At 36.0% G+C, this 13,685-nt stretch overlaps 1 protein-coding gene across 4 annotated transcripts in view; it reads left to right on the top strand.

Moving 5' to 3' along the window:
- Positions 1–13,685, top strand: part of ATF2 (activating transcription factor 2) — a 50,531-nt gene that overhangs the window by 19,886 nt on the left and 16,960 nt on the right. For 3 of the 4 annotated variants that reach the window (XM_042874393.1, XM_042874391.1, XM_042874392.1), the window contains 4 exons: positions 3,731–3,909; positions 4,199–4,313; positions 4,474–4,560; positions 13,523–13,672. In XM_042874393.1, the coding sequence (XP_042730327.1) occupies positions 3,731–3,909; positions 4,199–4,313; positions 4,474–4,560; positions 13,523–13,672 (531 nt within the window). The remainder of the gene's footprint in view (positions 1–3,730; positions 3,910–4,198; positions 4,314–4,473; positions 4,561–13,522; positions 13,673–13,685) is intronic. The other variant, XM_042874394.1, reaches the window with a different exon arrangement.

The raw sequence follows: 13,685 nt of genomic DNA, 5'->3' as shown, positions 1-13,685 counted from the left end.
TAGGAGAGTTTTCTTAGTTCCACGAAGCTTCAGTAGCAGTTGTTATTCTATGTAGAATAGACTAAGATACCATTATAAGTACCTAAAGCCTTTTAGCCATAAAATAATAAGCAAATAAAGGTTAACTTCTTATTTCAGAGTTTCCAAGCTCATTATAGTTTCTTATTAACGATATTTTAGAAGGAGACCCTCAACAGAGTTTCTCAAGTTGTTCTTCTTGTTGTTGACAGGTAGCTAATTCCCTAAACTAATTATTTCAAAGCCATTTGTTTTCTTAGTGTTAATCAATTACAGCAATAGTTCTGGCCATCTGCATTTCTGTATAAAGAATTCCAAGTGTTCATTGATTGTATCAGGAAGTTTTTGCACGATATTTGCTTTTAGATTCAAAATACTTGCAAATATGCAAGTATTGAAAACAAATGTAAAAATATAATTATCATCCTCTGTAAAATGTTTTCTGAACTTCAGTGGTTTTTAGTTTCAAGAATAGAAGGATGGGAGAGGTCCTTTCAATAAATCTTCAGTATCTTTGAATAGACTTAAACTTCTTTTTCTTTTACAGGTGGGTAAAATCTCTTAAGGTCGTGATTCTGCCAATTTATCTTTATTTTTTTTGTCCTTGTTCTTTAGCAGAATTTACAGACTACCCTATTTTAGACAAAATTTACACTTCATAAGAACAATTCTTTGGCTAGTGAGTATCTTTATTGGAGTGGCGTGCCTGTGGGTTTTTATATGTTGATAAAATGACAGTTTCTTGTAGATCCAATGCATCTCCAGCTTACATTATTGCAGCATTGTTTAAGTAATTAGCACGTTTATGTTTTCCAGAGTTAAACTTAATGTGTGTTAGTGTGAGAAGAGGAAACTGAAAATACTTTGTTTTCAACTGAATAAACATGTTATTCTTTGAATGTTTGGTGATCATTTCTGTTCTTCTAAACAAAGCACCGTATTTAAGATAGGCTGTATTTAATAGAGTTGCGTTCACATGAGGTTTCTGTTCTCAGAATTTCTTAGAATTATGTTACTAGATTGATCTTTGGTTGCTGAAATACATTTACCATGGAGTACTTGGTGTGAAAGTTGCAAATTATCTTTCTCCAGGTAGAGACTCCAGGAAGAGATTCAGTTTGCAGTCAATATTTATTAGGACACTCACCAGTTAAGCTGTTATCAATAGCCAATGTTCACACAGTGCTGTAACATACAGCATTGCATAGTTGAAGCAGAAGTTGGGAGGCCAGTCTCAGCTGCTGGCTCATAATTGGAAGGTTGTAGTGGTGGAAGGTTAGGTGGCTGTTTGGGAAGTCTTTTAGGGGGTCCATTCTTTCATCGAGCCCATATGTGATCCTGTAGTCTTTCCTTGCTCATAGCAGCCACCAAGTTTGTGGACGTTACCTGAATCATACAGCATGTTGACATGGGTGCTGTGCGCACCCCGGTGACCATGTGCAGATTCAGCTGCTCTTCTGAGTTTATTCATTCTTACAAATTCAACAGGCCTGTTTTTCTCTGGAGCTTATCAGTTTTTCACATGCTGCCTTTGAGCACGTTTCTCTCCTTAGACCGTTGTATTCTAGAGCTATTGCCCGATCTGTTCACACAGGTACTTAAAAAACTCCCACAGACCCATACAGAAAAGGGTCTGTTCTGGCAGTACTGTTACTGAGAAGGTATGAATATCTGCACGAGTGCATTTTTGTCTTAAAGTTTTTTTTGTCTTAAAGTGTTACACACCATGGCTCTGTGGCTGTAGCTACCTGTTTGTTATTTTTCACCCTTTTTTAGAAAGTAGTATTACTTTGTCATGGGTATTCATTCTGTGGTGCTCATATACCTGCATTTATATTTATATGTGTATATATTTGTGGTTGCTGTATATGAACATGTTTCTGGTGAAAAAGCAAAAAAAACCCAAGCCTCTTAAAGCTGTTGGTTCTGCTACATATGGCAAAGATGGGTATTCCTGTGTTCAAGTCCTACAGTAGGAATAGACTTTGTGGTGACTCTGCTAACCTACTTGGTTGCACTAACAATGCTGGTAGTAGTGGCAAGCAGCAGGTAGGAGAAAATGAAACAGAAACAAGTGAAGAATGGCACAATGCTATATTTTCAGTTAACTCTTGCTAGATTCAGGGCAAATGTTCTCCCCTTCTGCCTTCCTCTAATTTCTTACAGTCAATAAGCTAGTCTGCTTTCTGTGGCTCTTCTCACAGAGTAAGATCTGCACAGCTGTTACATCAAATTCCTCATTTGTGAAGAAGTGTTCAACCCTGTCCTAAGAATATGCCTCTTCCTATTTCTTTTCTTTTTCTGTAATTCCATACTGTACTTCTGTTTTCTTTGGGCACTCGTCCATAACCTTAGGTACTGTGTTCAAGTTTTATAATGTATCATTTCACTAGATTGATATTGATGCTAAAAAAAAAAAAATTAAAAATTATGTATTGTTGTCTTTCTTGCTGTATTTCTGTTGTTCTCCCAAAACTCTCTCACTGTGAATAGGCTCTTTTAGGTCCCTGGGGGAAAAAGATGAATGAACTAATGAACCCTGATATCAAATCTAGCCTGTGTATTTCGAAGGGGAGGAAATTTCATTATCTGAAGTCTTTTTTTTTTTTTTTTTTTTTTTTTTTTTTTAAAAGCCCACATTTTGCTAGCCCATATACAGTTCTGTAAAGTACTTGGATGCTTATTTTCCAGGGAACGTACACAAAAAACAAAAACAAACAAAAAAACTAAGGTGGCTAAGACATGGTACTTCAAGCTTTGTTAATAAATATTAATAACTTGAGTTGAATTCCCGTCAGTACACATTGTGTGACATCCGTGTGAGAAGTTCTATTTGAAATAATGTCTCACAGCAGAGCAACTAAAATAAGCTGGTCTCAAGAGTGTAGCTTTGTGCCCTGGACTGTAGAGTTAGTGTGAAAATACCAAATAACTTCAAAAAATCCCATGTAAAGACAATCTGAAGTCTGACCATATGAAAGCTTTCCTGAGAAGGAAGGCACTGGTTTTGGTAAGGCATTTCTGGTTTCACTGGGTTACTTGTACTATATTGCGCCTCATAATGTGTGCTACCTGATTGCTAAGCTAAGAATTGCAGTGAGTGTTGTCTGTTACCTAGTTGTAGCCAGGAAATTCAATTCCTGCGCTCAGATCCTTTGTGTCAGGACATCCAAATATTTGTCATAGCTCTCCATGTAACATTCCAGGGAGCTGTTACTGCATAACGCTCTACTTATAAAGCATATATAAGTCACGTATAAAGGAGCATAAATTGTTTTTTTTCCTTTTTTCTAGAAAATAAACCTATTTTGTTTTTGTTTAAAGATGATACAATAGCTGAATTTGAAATGTTTGTAAGGACACCATGAAATGTTTTATTTGTTGTGGGTGCAATGGTGCAGATAGCGTCAGTGAGTTTCTTGCTATAAAAATATTTAACTAATAATTAGATTTGATCGGATATTAATTGTAACTTTATCATAAATAGAGTCAAGATTGGTCATAAAACTAAAATAACACTAGTGTTTCATTTTTGTGATTAAAATAATTAATCCAAAGATTTTTAATTTTTTTTTTTTAATGTACATCTGATTCTTCTTGCTGATTCAGATGCTGGAGAACTTCTGATACGTTCTTTTAAATTAAATTCCTTTTATGATCTGAATTCATGGTGCATAACTGTATTTTCCAAACTGATTTGGTTTCTCCTCAGGAAGTGTCTCTGCAGCAGACTGCACAGCCCACATCAACGATAGTTCGTCCAGCATCGCTGCAGGTTCCTAATGTTCTACTTACGAGTTCTGACTCCAGCGTTATTATTCAGCAGGCAATACCGTCACCAACGTCCAGTACTGTTATTACCCAGGCTCCATCCTCTAACAGACCAATAGTGTAAGTCACATAAAACTTGGTGTAATGCTTTCTTACAGATTCTAGAAAGATTGTCTTGCTAACTGTCAGTTACTGTTTCTTTGGTTATTATACAACTTTGAGACAGTTGGGTGAAAGTGGTGCTTCTGTACATGTGAAATACTATTCCGTGTTCTTCACGTCACCAAGTTCATGTTTAGTCTCTAAATATTACATTAAAACTGTTCATATAGGCATATATTTATACAGTGTATAAGGTTGTTCTCTTCTCTGGATAAGTTTTCTCTAATACATGTAATTCCTTTTTCAGTCCAGTTCCAGGCCCGTTTCCACTGCTGTTACATCTTCCTAATGGACAAACCATGCCTGTTGCTATTCCTGCATCTATTACAAATTCTAATGTACATGTCCCTGCTGCAGTTCCAGTAAGTAAGCATGATGTTACATTAATTTGAAAGTGTAGCAGGTTTGCATAAGTGCAGAACTTGAAACAGCTGTTTTGGTTTCAGAGGGTAGTGGTGTCAAATACTCTGTATTATGATAACATACTCAGGCTTTCTTCATTTTTATACTTTATCTGGTCAGCTTGTTAGACCTGTCACCATGGTGCCTAGTATCCCAGGAATCCCAGGGCCTTCCTCCCCACAGCCAGTGCAGTCTGAGGCTAAATTGGTAAGTGAAAAACTCCATTATTCCTCAAGACTAACTTGAGAAATTGATTAAATTTTATTGCTTTTTAGAATGGCTTTAGTTTTCTTTTGTTAGTCTAAAATCCGCAACTACAAATTTAATGAAACTGAAGAATAGCTGCATTTGGATTATAATTATTTTAAATTCCGGTGTATGTCTTTCTTTTAAATGGTCTTCAAATGAACACTTTCTTGCTTCTTGCATTGGCGGATTAGAAATGTTAGTAGTTAAAAGAAAGACAAATACAGTAGCTTGTAGATGGTGAACATCATCTTCGGAGAAGCAGAATGTAGTTCTTCCTGAAAGATGTGATGTTTCTTGGTTTAAAAAAAAAATCTAGGAAAAGAAAGTGCTGTGTTAACAATGTTTTCAGACTCTCATATATAATCCAGTTGACAAATTTTTTTGTAATATGCTGCTGACATACTTTAGAAGTTGTATTGTGTGTTTTCGGTTGTGTGTGGGCTGTTTTGTTCAGGGCGTATTGTATGGGGAAATTGTGAGTAAAACACGCAGAGATTTAAAAAGAAAAAAAAATTAGTAATCAAGTTATGCTGGTAGTTTGAATTAAAAAACTATCAGTTGCTTTGCTGTTTTTGCTGGCTTTTTCTTATTGCCCCAACTATTTTAATAACATATTAGTAGCAATTAACCCACTTATGTAGGTATCAACAGAAATGTAAAATGCTTTTGTCTTGTGAAGCAGTGTTCCTCTTTTGAGGAACTAAAAAAGAATCAAGAATACCTGCTAGATTTTTTTTTTAATTTTGTACAGCAATATTGTTGAGTGGGAGGATGATCTTAGCATTCTTTGTCTTATTTCTCTTTACCTTTTCTTAGCCATTCTCCTTCCCAAACTTTTCTTAATTCTGTCAGGTTATCCTTTCAGTTTCATTAAAATAGTGTAGAGAGGAACAGAAAAGATAGAAGTCTCTTTCTGTTCATCCTTATCCCACTAGGAATGTGGAATCACAGAATTGCTTGGCTGGGAAGGAATCTTAAAGCCCATCCAATTCCATAAGTGGGCATGGTTGCTACCCCCCATCAGAGTGGGTAGCAGATCAGAGCCCCGGCCCCTGTCCAACCTGGCCTTGAAACATCTCCAGAGATGGGGCATACAGAACCGCTCTGGGCAGCCTCCTATACCACCCTTTCAGTGAAGAATTTCTTCTTAACGTCTAACCTAAATCTGCCCTCTTTTTGGTTAAAAGAATTTGCCCTTGTCTTATATCAGGCTGTGTAGAAGGTTGTTCTCCCTTTGTTTATAATCTCCCTTCAATAACTTAAATACTCTTCTCCAGGCTGAACAAGCCCAGCTCCCTCAACCTTTCTTCAGAGGAGAGCTGCTTCAGCCCTCTGTTCATCTTTGTGTCCTATTCTTGATCTGCTTCAACAGCTCTGCTTCTTTCTTATGCTGGGGGCCTGGTAATAACTTCAGTGTAACCAGGTCTGATGGGATGAAATTTATCTTAAATACAGTAGAGAAGAAGCTGAAAAAGTGGAAATGAGATTTTTTTTTTTGCCCACAGATGTTGCACGTTTATAGTTATTAGGAGTCTCGTGTGAAGTTTTGTTTTGTGAAATAAGGATAACTTATCACCTAATATGTATTTCTCATTGTTGGGCAGGAATTTAGGTTCTTAAGCAGATTACTCTTGAGCGATTTGTCCTTACGAAGCTTTAAAGCAGGGGAGAAAATACACGTATGTAGTGGAGATTTTGATCTCTCACTGGAAGAAGCAATCACTTGGATGCAAAGAACAACAAAGATCATTAGACTTAAAATGTAATAGTCTCGTTAGTCTTCTCGTTAGAATTTAGCTAATATATGCACTTCAGTGATTGCCTATATTTTTTTTTAAATGAGACTGTAAAAAGTATATTTGCAGTTATTTCTTCTTTCTTTCCTTGTTTCCTAATACAAAGCATGAGCAGAATTCAAGAATATCAGAATTATGTATGTTTCTTATGCTCATATACTTTTATATAGTGCCTATTCATGAAAATAAAAACCTTAATTTCTTATTGCTCCTCAAGTAAAGGCAACTTAATGAGAATTTTAACGTTTCTGCAGAAAAGCTTCCGAAAGGAAGACTAACTCACTCTGCCATGTGATGCATTGTTGACAGATATGTTATGGTTTATTAACTGTAAAGTTCCATTTAATTTTAAAAATCCAAACCTTTTGTGATGCCAAGTACTTTCTTCTATTTAATTTTTTCTTATATCTCTTGAAAAATATTTTTGCTTGCAACCGATCCAATTCTTCAAAGGTATAGTATCAGTTCTGTTTTTCATTTGTGTTCTGGGCTAAGACAAGAAGTCTTCATTACCTATTTTTGCAACTACTTGTTTTCTTTTCACTTTATTGATAGTTCTCCTGAAAGGTGAAATATAAACTATTCTATTGAGTTAAATTTAATCACTGATCAATTGATGTATGTTTCATCTACTAACAGTAGACTGCAATTTATGGATTTATTGGTATGTTTAAGCAGAAGGCAGGGAGCAGTTCCTGCATCCACTTCTCTGGGATGAAGCCTGTCAGCCTGATATTCTTACTGCATTTTTAAATGGAATACTGAATGAAGAGGGACAGCTGTGATGTTGCTCTCCCAGCAATCGGGGCATAGGAGTCAGGATTTTCTTTTGTTTTTTTTTTTTCTTTTTTAATTGTCTATTAGTTGGAGATTTTTTTGTACTTTACAGACAAATGTTGCAATCTCTCACAAATTTTTTTTCATACTGCATTGTAAAATGTAGGAACAGAATATGTAGCAAATATTTTAAAAAATAAATAAATACTCAGATGTCTTCCTAACATTGCATCTGCTCTGCAGATACGAAGGTAAGTTTTATAATGTATGAGTTGCAAGATGGGAGAAGTTCATAGGTTCAGTGCAGCTCCAGAGGGTTCTGTCATGTAAGCTTTTGGCCATAATTGTTCAAACCTTATTTTTCTTTAAAGCCCACAGTTTCCTAATGCAATAGTCTGCATTTTCTACTGTCCATATGTATGACAATACTGTTTCAAGGTGTTCTTAACACAGATCTACCTGCTTCAGAGATTCGGGGTAAAATTCTTGAAGAAATGTTAGAAGCAGCTTTTCACTTGAAGATGGGAACCGGGCGCTTCCCTTCATTTATACTTTGTGCCATTCTTTACAGAGGTTATTTCTGCCAATCTTTTTTTTGCATGATGTTTCAAGCAGCTGAGATATGTTAGAGTATGATCAGAAAGCCTGTTGTGCTCTGATTTCATTCCTCATCTCAATTCTTCATTTCTCTCTTAATTGTTTACAAAAGGATACAGTTACGGATATTTATATTTTTGCCTTAAAGTGAAGGTGAGAATTTTGACCTTTAAAAATATATATATTTTTGTATTTGTATTTTTGTTACTTTCAATGATTGTAGAGATTTGGCATTTAAATATTAATTTAATATTTAACTTAATTTCTATTGATTGATGTAAAAATATCCAAATTTTCTTATTATTTTATGAATACCTATTTTTATGAGCTACTTGTGAGCTGCATATACCAAATTGTATATACAACATCATACATTTATTTTTATAAAATCATGAGTCAACTACAGTAAAAACAAATTGAGTTTCTGACTTCTAAAAGCTAAAGGCTTTTAGAACACTTGCAGAAGTCTTGTTTCATAATTGGTGTAGGGTGCCTTCCTGGAACACAATTAAGGCTTTCCTTCATCTGTCCTGGGAGTTTATAACCCTTAAGAGACCTAATATAGTTGCTGAGTAACTCCCCCACTCCAGCCCAAAAATGAGCAGCTTTTTGAAGTCAGTTTCTAAGTAGGCTCTCTTCATTGTATTATAGTGTCCCAGCTTAGTGCACAATAATCAAAATTTGATCAAAATGTTTTCAATCTGATATCAGACTCCTTCAGAAAGACAGTTTTGATTTTTTCGTGTGAAGAGAGTTACTGAGTCATGACTTTGGGAACACTGCTCTCTCTTTGTTAAAGTTGCTGGACGTTAAATAATCACATGAATTCTGTGGAGGAACAGCTGCGTATGAAAACAGGTTCACTGAGTGTAATAGCAGATAGAAAAAACTCAACCAACTGCAAATAATACAACTACAAAGCAAATAAGATAAAAGCCACAAGACAAAAATATTATATTGTCTGTGTAACAATCCACATCCCTACAGTTGGTGACCTTGTTGCATACTGTTCTCAACTCAAACAGCTAAAATATGGTGGAGGAAGAATGTGTTAAGTACAGTCTTGTGTGTGTGCTTCATCACTGCAACCTATACAGTGTTACATATGCAATGCCATGTGTGTGTCAGTGCTATGGGATAATTGTGCACAGTTGGATTGCATTTTTATTTCATTGTACACTGTTAAGCTACTGTAGCAAATACGTGTTCAGTTCACACCTGTAACAGGCACTGTTACTGCAGTTTGAATATGATTGGAACCTGTAACTCTTGTTGCTTGCAGAGTTGATTGAAATATGACTAGAGATTTCATTCAAGAACAACCTTTTGTCTTCTGCTGGTATTCTTTTGAGTGTATCCTTGTTGTACTGGGAGTGACAGTAGGAATGAAAATGGGTTTCACGTTTCTGCAGTGCACTGAAAATAAATTGCCCACTTTTATGGCATGATTTCATATTAGTTGTGCAGAGCAAACTAAATGCTACGTAGTTTAGTAAAATAAAATGTACAGATTAGTCTTGTAATATTTTAGGAAATGTTAGAATTAGATGTAATAGCTGTTACAAAAACAAAGAAGCTTCTCAGGGAAAGGGTGCTTGGATGTTAACAAGATGGTATTTAAAGGTTCTTTCCAACACAGACCATTCTATGATAAGAATTTGTAATTCTAAGTACTGCATAGTTGCTTCTGATCTGTTTGTGAAAAGACCTGAAACTGTATGCTTTCAGAGATTAAATCTGAGCCGTGAGCTGTTCCTACTTGTAGTGCATCCCTTTTTCCTGAGTGTATGGATTGTGGCTGCAAACCTAATGTTCATACCCTTCTGCGTGGGTTGCAGAAGTTTCTCAGTGAAAGAAAAGTTGTTCTAACTTCTTACACTAACAATTCCCCTGCCTCCTTCCCCTCATCATGTAAAATCTTTTGTCACAAACTGAGAAATGGCTTGCACGCAGTGGGCAGCCAGTGGGCTTTCTGCAGGAGGTTTCTACTGAGAATTGACAGGGCAGCTTGGCAAATGTTCAGAAGCCTGCATTAACTTGCTTGAGCCCTGTATGGGACCCTGTGTTCAGCAGAATTCTTCTGACCTGTCTCTCTGCATGCCGAGCTAATCAGCAAACACCTAATGAGCCTACTCTAAAGAAACAGACCCTCTCACAACCTACTTCATTTTCATATGTTCTCTGGGGGTGGAGAGACAAGTCTTCATAAGGACTGATGATGCTGCAAAGACCACAATAATGATAATTAACTTGCTGAATTTAGAAGATTATGCTGTTAATTAGTTGCAAAATAAAGATAAGTAATAGAGCAGCAGATGGTAGGATAACACCCAGGAGAAGGAGGGTTATTACTCTGATGAGCTTTTGTGGCAGATATGAAATATGGATCTGAGTTTTCATGGATTGTTTCTGGAGAATATTATCTTGTTTCCGTGAGCTCTTGATGGAGTGATCTAGTCCTACCAAATTTTGACAAATGCAGTGAGGATTTGTTTTCAAAGATGTACATAAACAATAAAACCTTGCTAATCAAGACTTTAAAAGCTATTAAGCTATTTGAAAATACCACTTCTAGGTTGCCCCTAGTAAGCAAAAAAAATGTTAAACTGAGTTTTTTATCAACTTTCCTCACACATTAATGCTGATGTATGTTTATGCTAATATTTGTTTCAATATACTGGATTTTTCAAACTGAGATTCCCAAGATTCCCATAGTGTTTGATGTCTCACTATTCACAGGAAGTACAACATCCACACAGTATTTTGTTCCAGCACTACCTGCTGAGATATGAAATGCTTAAGTTGAATATCCTTGGAGAATGTGTAAAAATACTTTCCACGTTATTTCTCACTTTTTTGATAGTTTTAATCAGAACTACTATTTCAACTTTGAAACTGTGATATAAAGCTAAAGCCAGTGATTTTGCATTTTTTTCCAAAAGCTTCTAATTTGATTTAACAATGTAATTTTCAAAAGAAGTATATGTATTTACTAACATACAAAACAATAATATTTGAATGTTAGCATTACAATATAGAAAGCTCTCCTTTATTTGTATATCCCTATGCTTATATGTTTTATAAGTAGTACTTTGTATTTACTTTACTTTTGCCATTTTCAAATTAAATGGGCAACATACAAATGTAATAGCATCAACTTTTAGTCTAACTTTGTAAATATGTCTGTAACACAGAAATGAAGAGTTAAAATATGAACCTGGACAATAATAAGTTATTTGCCTTATGTGAGAAAAACCGCAAAAAACAGTCATCAAAACTCAAAACCTACTCAAATACTCATTACTTTTATTTAATCTCCCACGTTTTCTGACCTTAGCCAGTCTTTTACTAGAGTGGATATGTTCAGTGAAACTTACTTAAAGAGCTGGCTTTGTGCAAATGCTACAAAGCATTTCCAACAGTTCACAGAGTTTTTTGGTGGTTGTTTTTTTTTTTGTATGTGTGGTGGATGCTTGCATCAAAATTTGCTCATACAACCACAAACAGAATTGAACAGGCATACTGACCATCCACATACTATTTAAGTTTTATGCTACACTGCCTTAAACATTAGAATTTAGCTTGTTGTTGTTGAACTTACATATCCAGACAGTTGAGATGGATGAAATCTAATCACAGTGGAAGAGGAGAATGCCTTTGTATGGTAAGTTACTGCGCTGTGGTTGAATAATTATTAATAGATGGTAACACCTGGAACATTTTGCCCAGCGGAGCTTTGAGTGCCCCATCTCTGGAGATGTGCAAAGCCAGGTTGGATGGGGATCTCAGTATCCTGATCTCGTGGCTTGATGAAGAAGATCCTCAAATCAACATTTTTATACTTAGATCATGGAGTTTGTTTCAGTAGTTTCAGTTAGAAAGTACTGGGGCCATTCTATTGTTTAAATGGAGGCATAGACTGAGTTTTTTTGGTAGCCTGTCTTTCCATGGTGAATTGGGAAGGTACAAGTTGTCAGTTTGCTTTACTATTGTAAAGGACTTAGGATTTCCAGAGTACAGGAAATCTTAGTATACATACTAAGAGTTGTGGGCATGTTATCTTTAAAAATGGTGTCATCCTGCCCTAAAGCCTGCATCGTTGTGAGTTACACACATAAGTTCATCTGTTCCCTTTTCCATTGTATGTTAACTACCAACCAGCATTAAGAAGGCTTTGGCAGATCTGTTGACAAACTGACATCTTATTTCAGTAATTTTACCACAATAAATTAAACCAACCCAAAACTTACTGTCTCTGTATCTCTGTATGGCTCTGTTTGTTGTTCGTACTCTTTAATTAATAGCTCAAAAGTCAGATTGTTTATAATTTGAAGCTACCACAATGCATAGAGAATTTGTGTGCAACTGTTATTTTGCAGTGTAAAGCTTTTGAATCATTTAACTCGTGTTTTGCTAGTGTAGAACATCCTGTATTCTTAAAAAGATGGAAGTGCTTGAATGGTCCCACTGAATGATTTCCAGTTCGTGGATTACCAGGCAGAGCTAGGCTGTTAGAAGCCAACTATTTATCTGAAGGAATAATGTGTAAAGGTATACAGTGTGTCCATACAGAGCTGTAGGGGATCTCTTACATTCTTGTTTTTGAGAAGTGCATTTGGAATTTGAGTGGGGTGATGTGTGCTGTCACACTCTATATAGAGCAGTTCCTATCAAAGAGGCTACTAGAGAAGCTTACTGCATTGGTAAATAGAAGTCACTGATTGAAGCTTCTCTAATAGGAGGCCAGCAAAGGAATGTAAGGACCTTCTCATTCTTCTCAGTTCTCTGTATGGTCTTCAAACAGGATGTCTGCTGCTGGTGGTTAGAGGCTACAATCAACTACTTAGAGGGTCAATTTGACGTATCACAAAGATTTTTTGCAGTTTTGGCAGAGGTGGATCTGCAATCTGTTGCTTAAATGTAAAACGGGAGCCAGGAAATCCTGTCAGGGAAGAAGAGAGCTATCACTATATTCCAATGGCTTAATCCTGAGAGGCACTGGATACTGTATGATAGCTGATATGGAGCATCTGTCTGTATGACTGGATGTAAAATCCTTTGCTTTTTTGGACTGACCAAATGCAGCCCAGCTCTAGCATTTTTAAGACATTTTTTTAATTATTAGTACTTTATTGACATTTACTTCATATTCTAAACCACCTTGAAACAAGAATTAATTAAAAAGATAATAATTAAATGTTGTTAATATTATACACAAATGCGTTTGGCATAAGGAATGTGATAGAAAATTGTTACTGCTATGAAATTGTCAACATTTAAAATAAGGACTCAAAATGGAAATATATGAGCCAGCTTCAGACCTAAGTATTGCAGCTGAGTACTGTGCCAGTATTCCTGGTTCTGCATGTGTCATTGCAAGTGCAATACAATACCAGTTACAACAACTATTTCTTCATGCTTTCAAGTCATCTCTGCATGGAAACTGTTCATCACCAGGGAGGTTTTTTTGTTTATTTCTCCATGCAGCTTGCAGTCCTTTCTGAGATGTTGTTATGATGATTGCAAGAAGTTATGATTGCAAGTAGATATATGTCTACGTTGCTGTTGAAAGCCTGTGAAAAACAAGCAAAAAATCCAGTAGTGATAGAGTTGGAGTTCCTGTTTGCCAAGAGGAGTGGAAGTAACTAATATAAATCATTCATAAGTCCTCAAGTTATCCTATGATTATGTAATTATGTTACCATATTTCCATTATGTTGAGGGGAAAAAGAAATTTTGTTTTCTTTCAGAGACTGAAAGCAGCCTTGACCCAGCAGCACCCTCAGGTAACAAATGGAGATACTGCCAAGGGACATCCGAGTGGATTGGTGAGGACTCAGTCAGATGAGCCACGACCACAGTCTCTACAGCAACCTGCAACTTCAACAACTGAAACACCGGTATGACAACAAA

This window comes from Lagopus leucura, unplaced genomic scaffold (genome assembly GCF_019238085.1).
Source record: "Lagopus leucura isolate 7727_CA_CO unplaced genomic scaffold, USGS_WTPT01 Super-Scaffold_100012, whole genome shotgun sequence".
Classification (NCBI taxonomy): Eukaryota; Metazoa; Chordata; class Aves; order Galliformes; family Phasianidae; genus Lagopus; species Lagopus leucura.
This window is presented reverse-complemented; position numbering and strand designations above follow the sequence as displayed.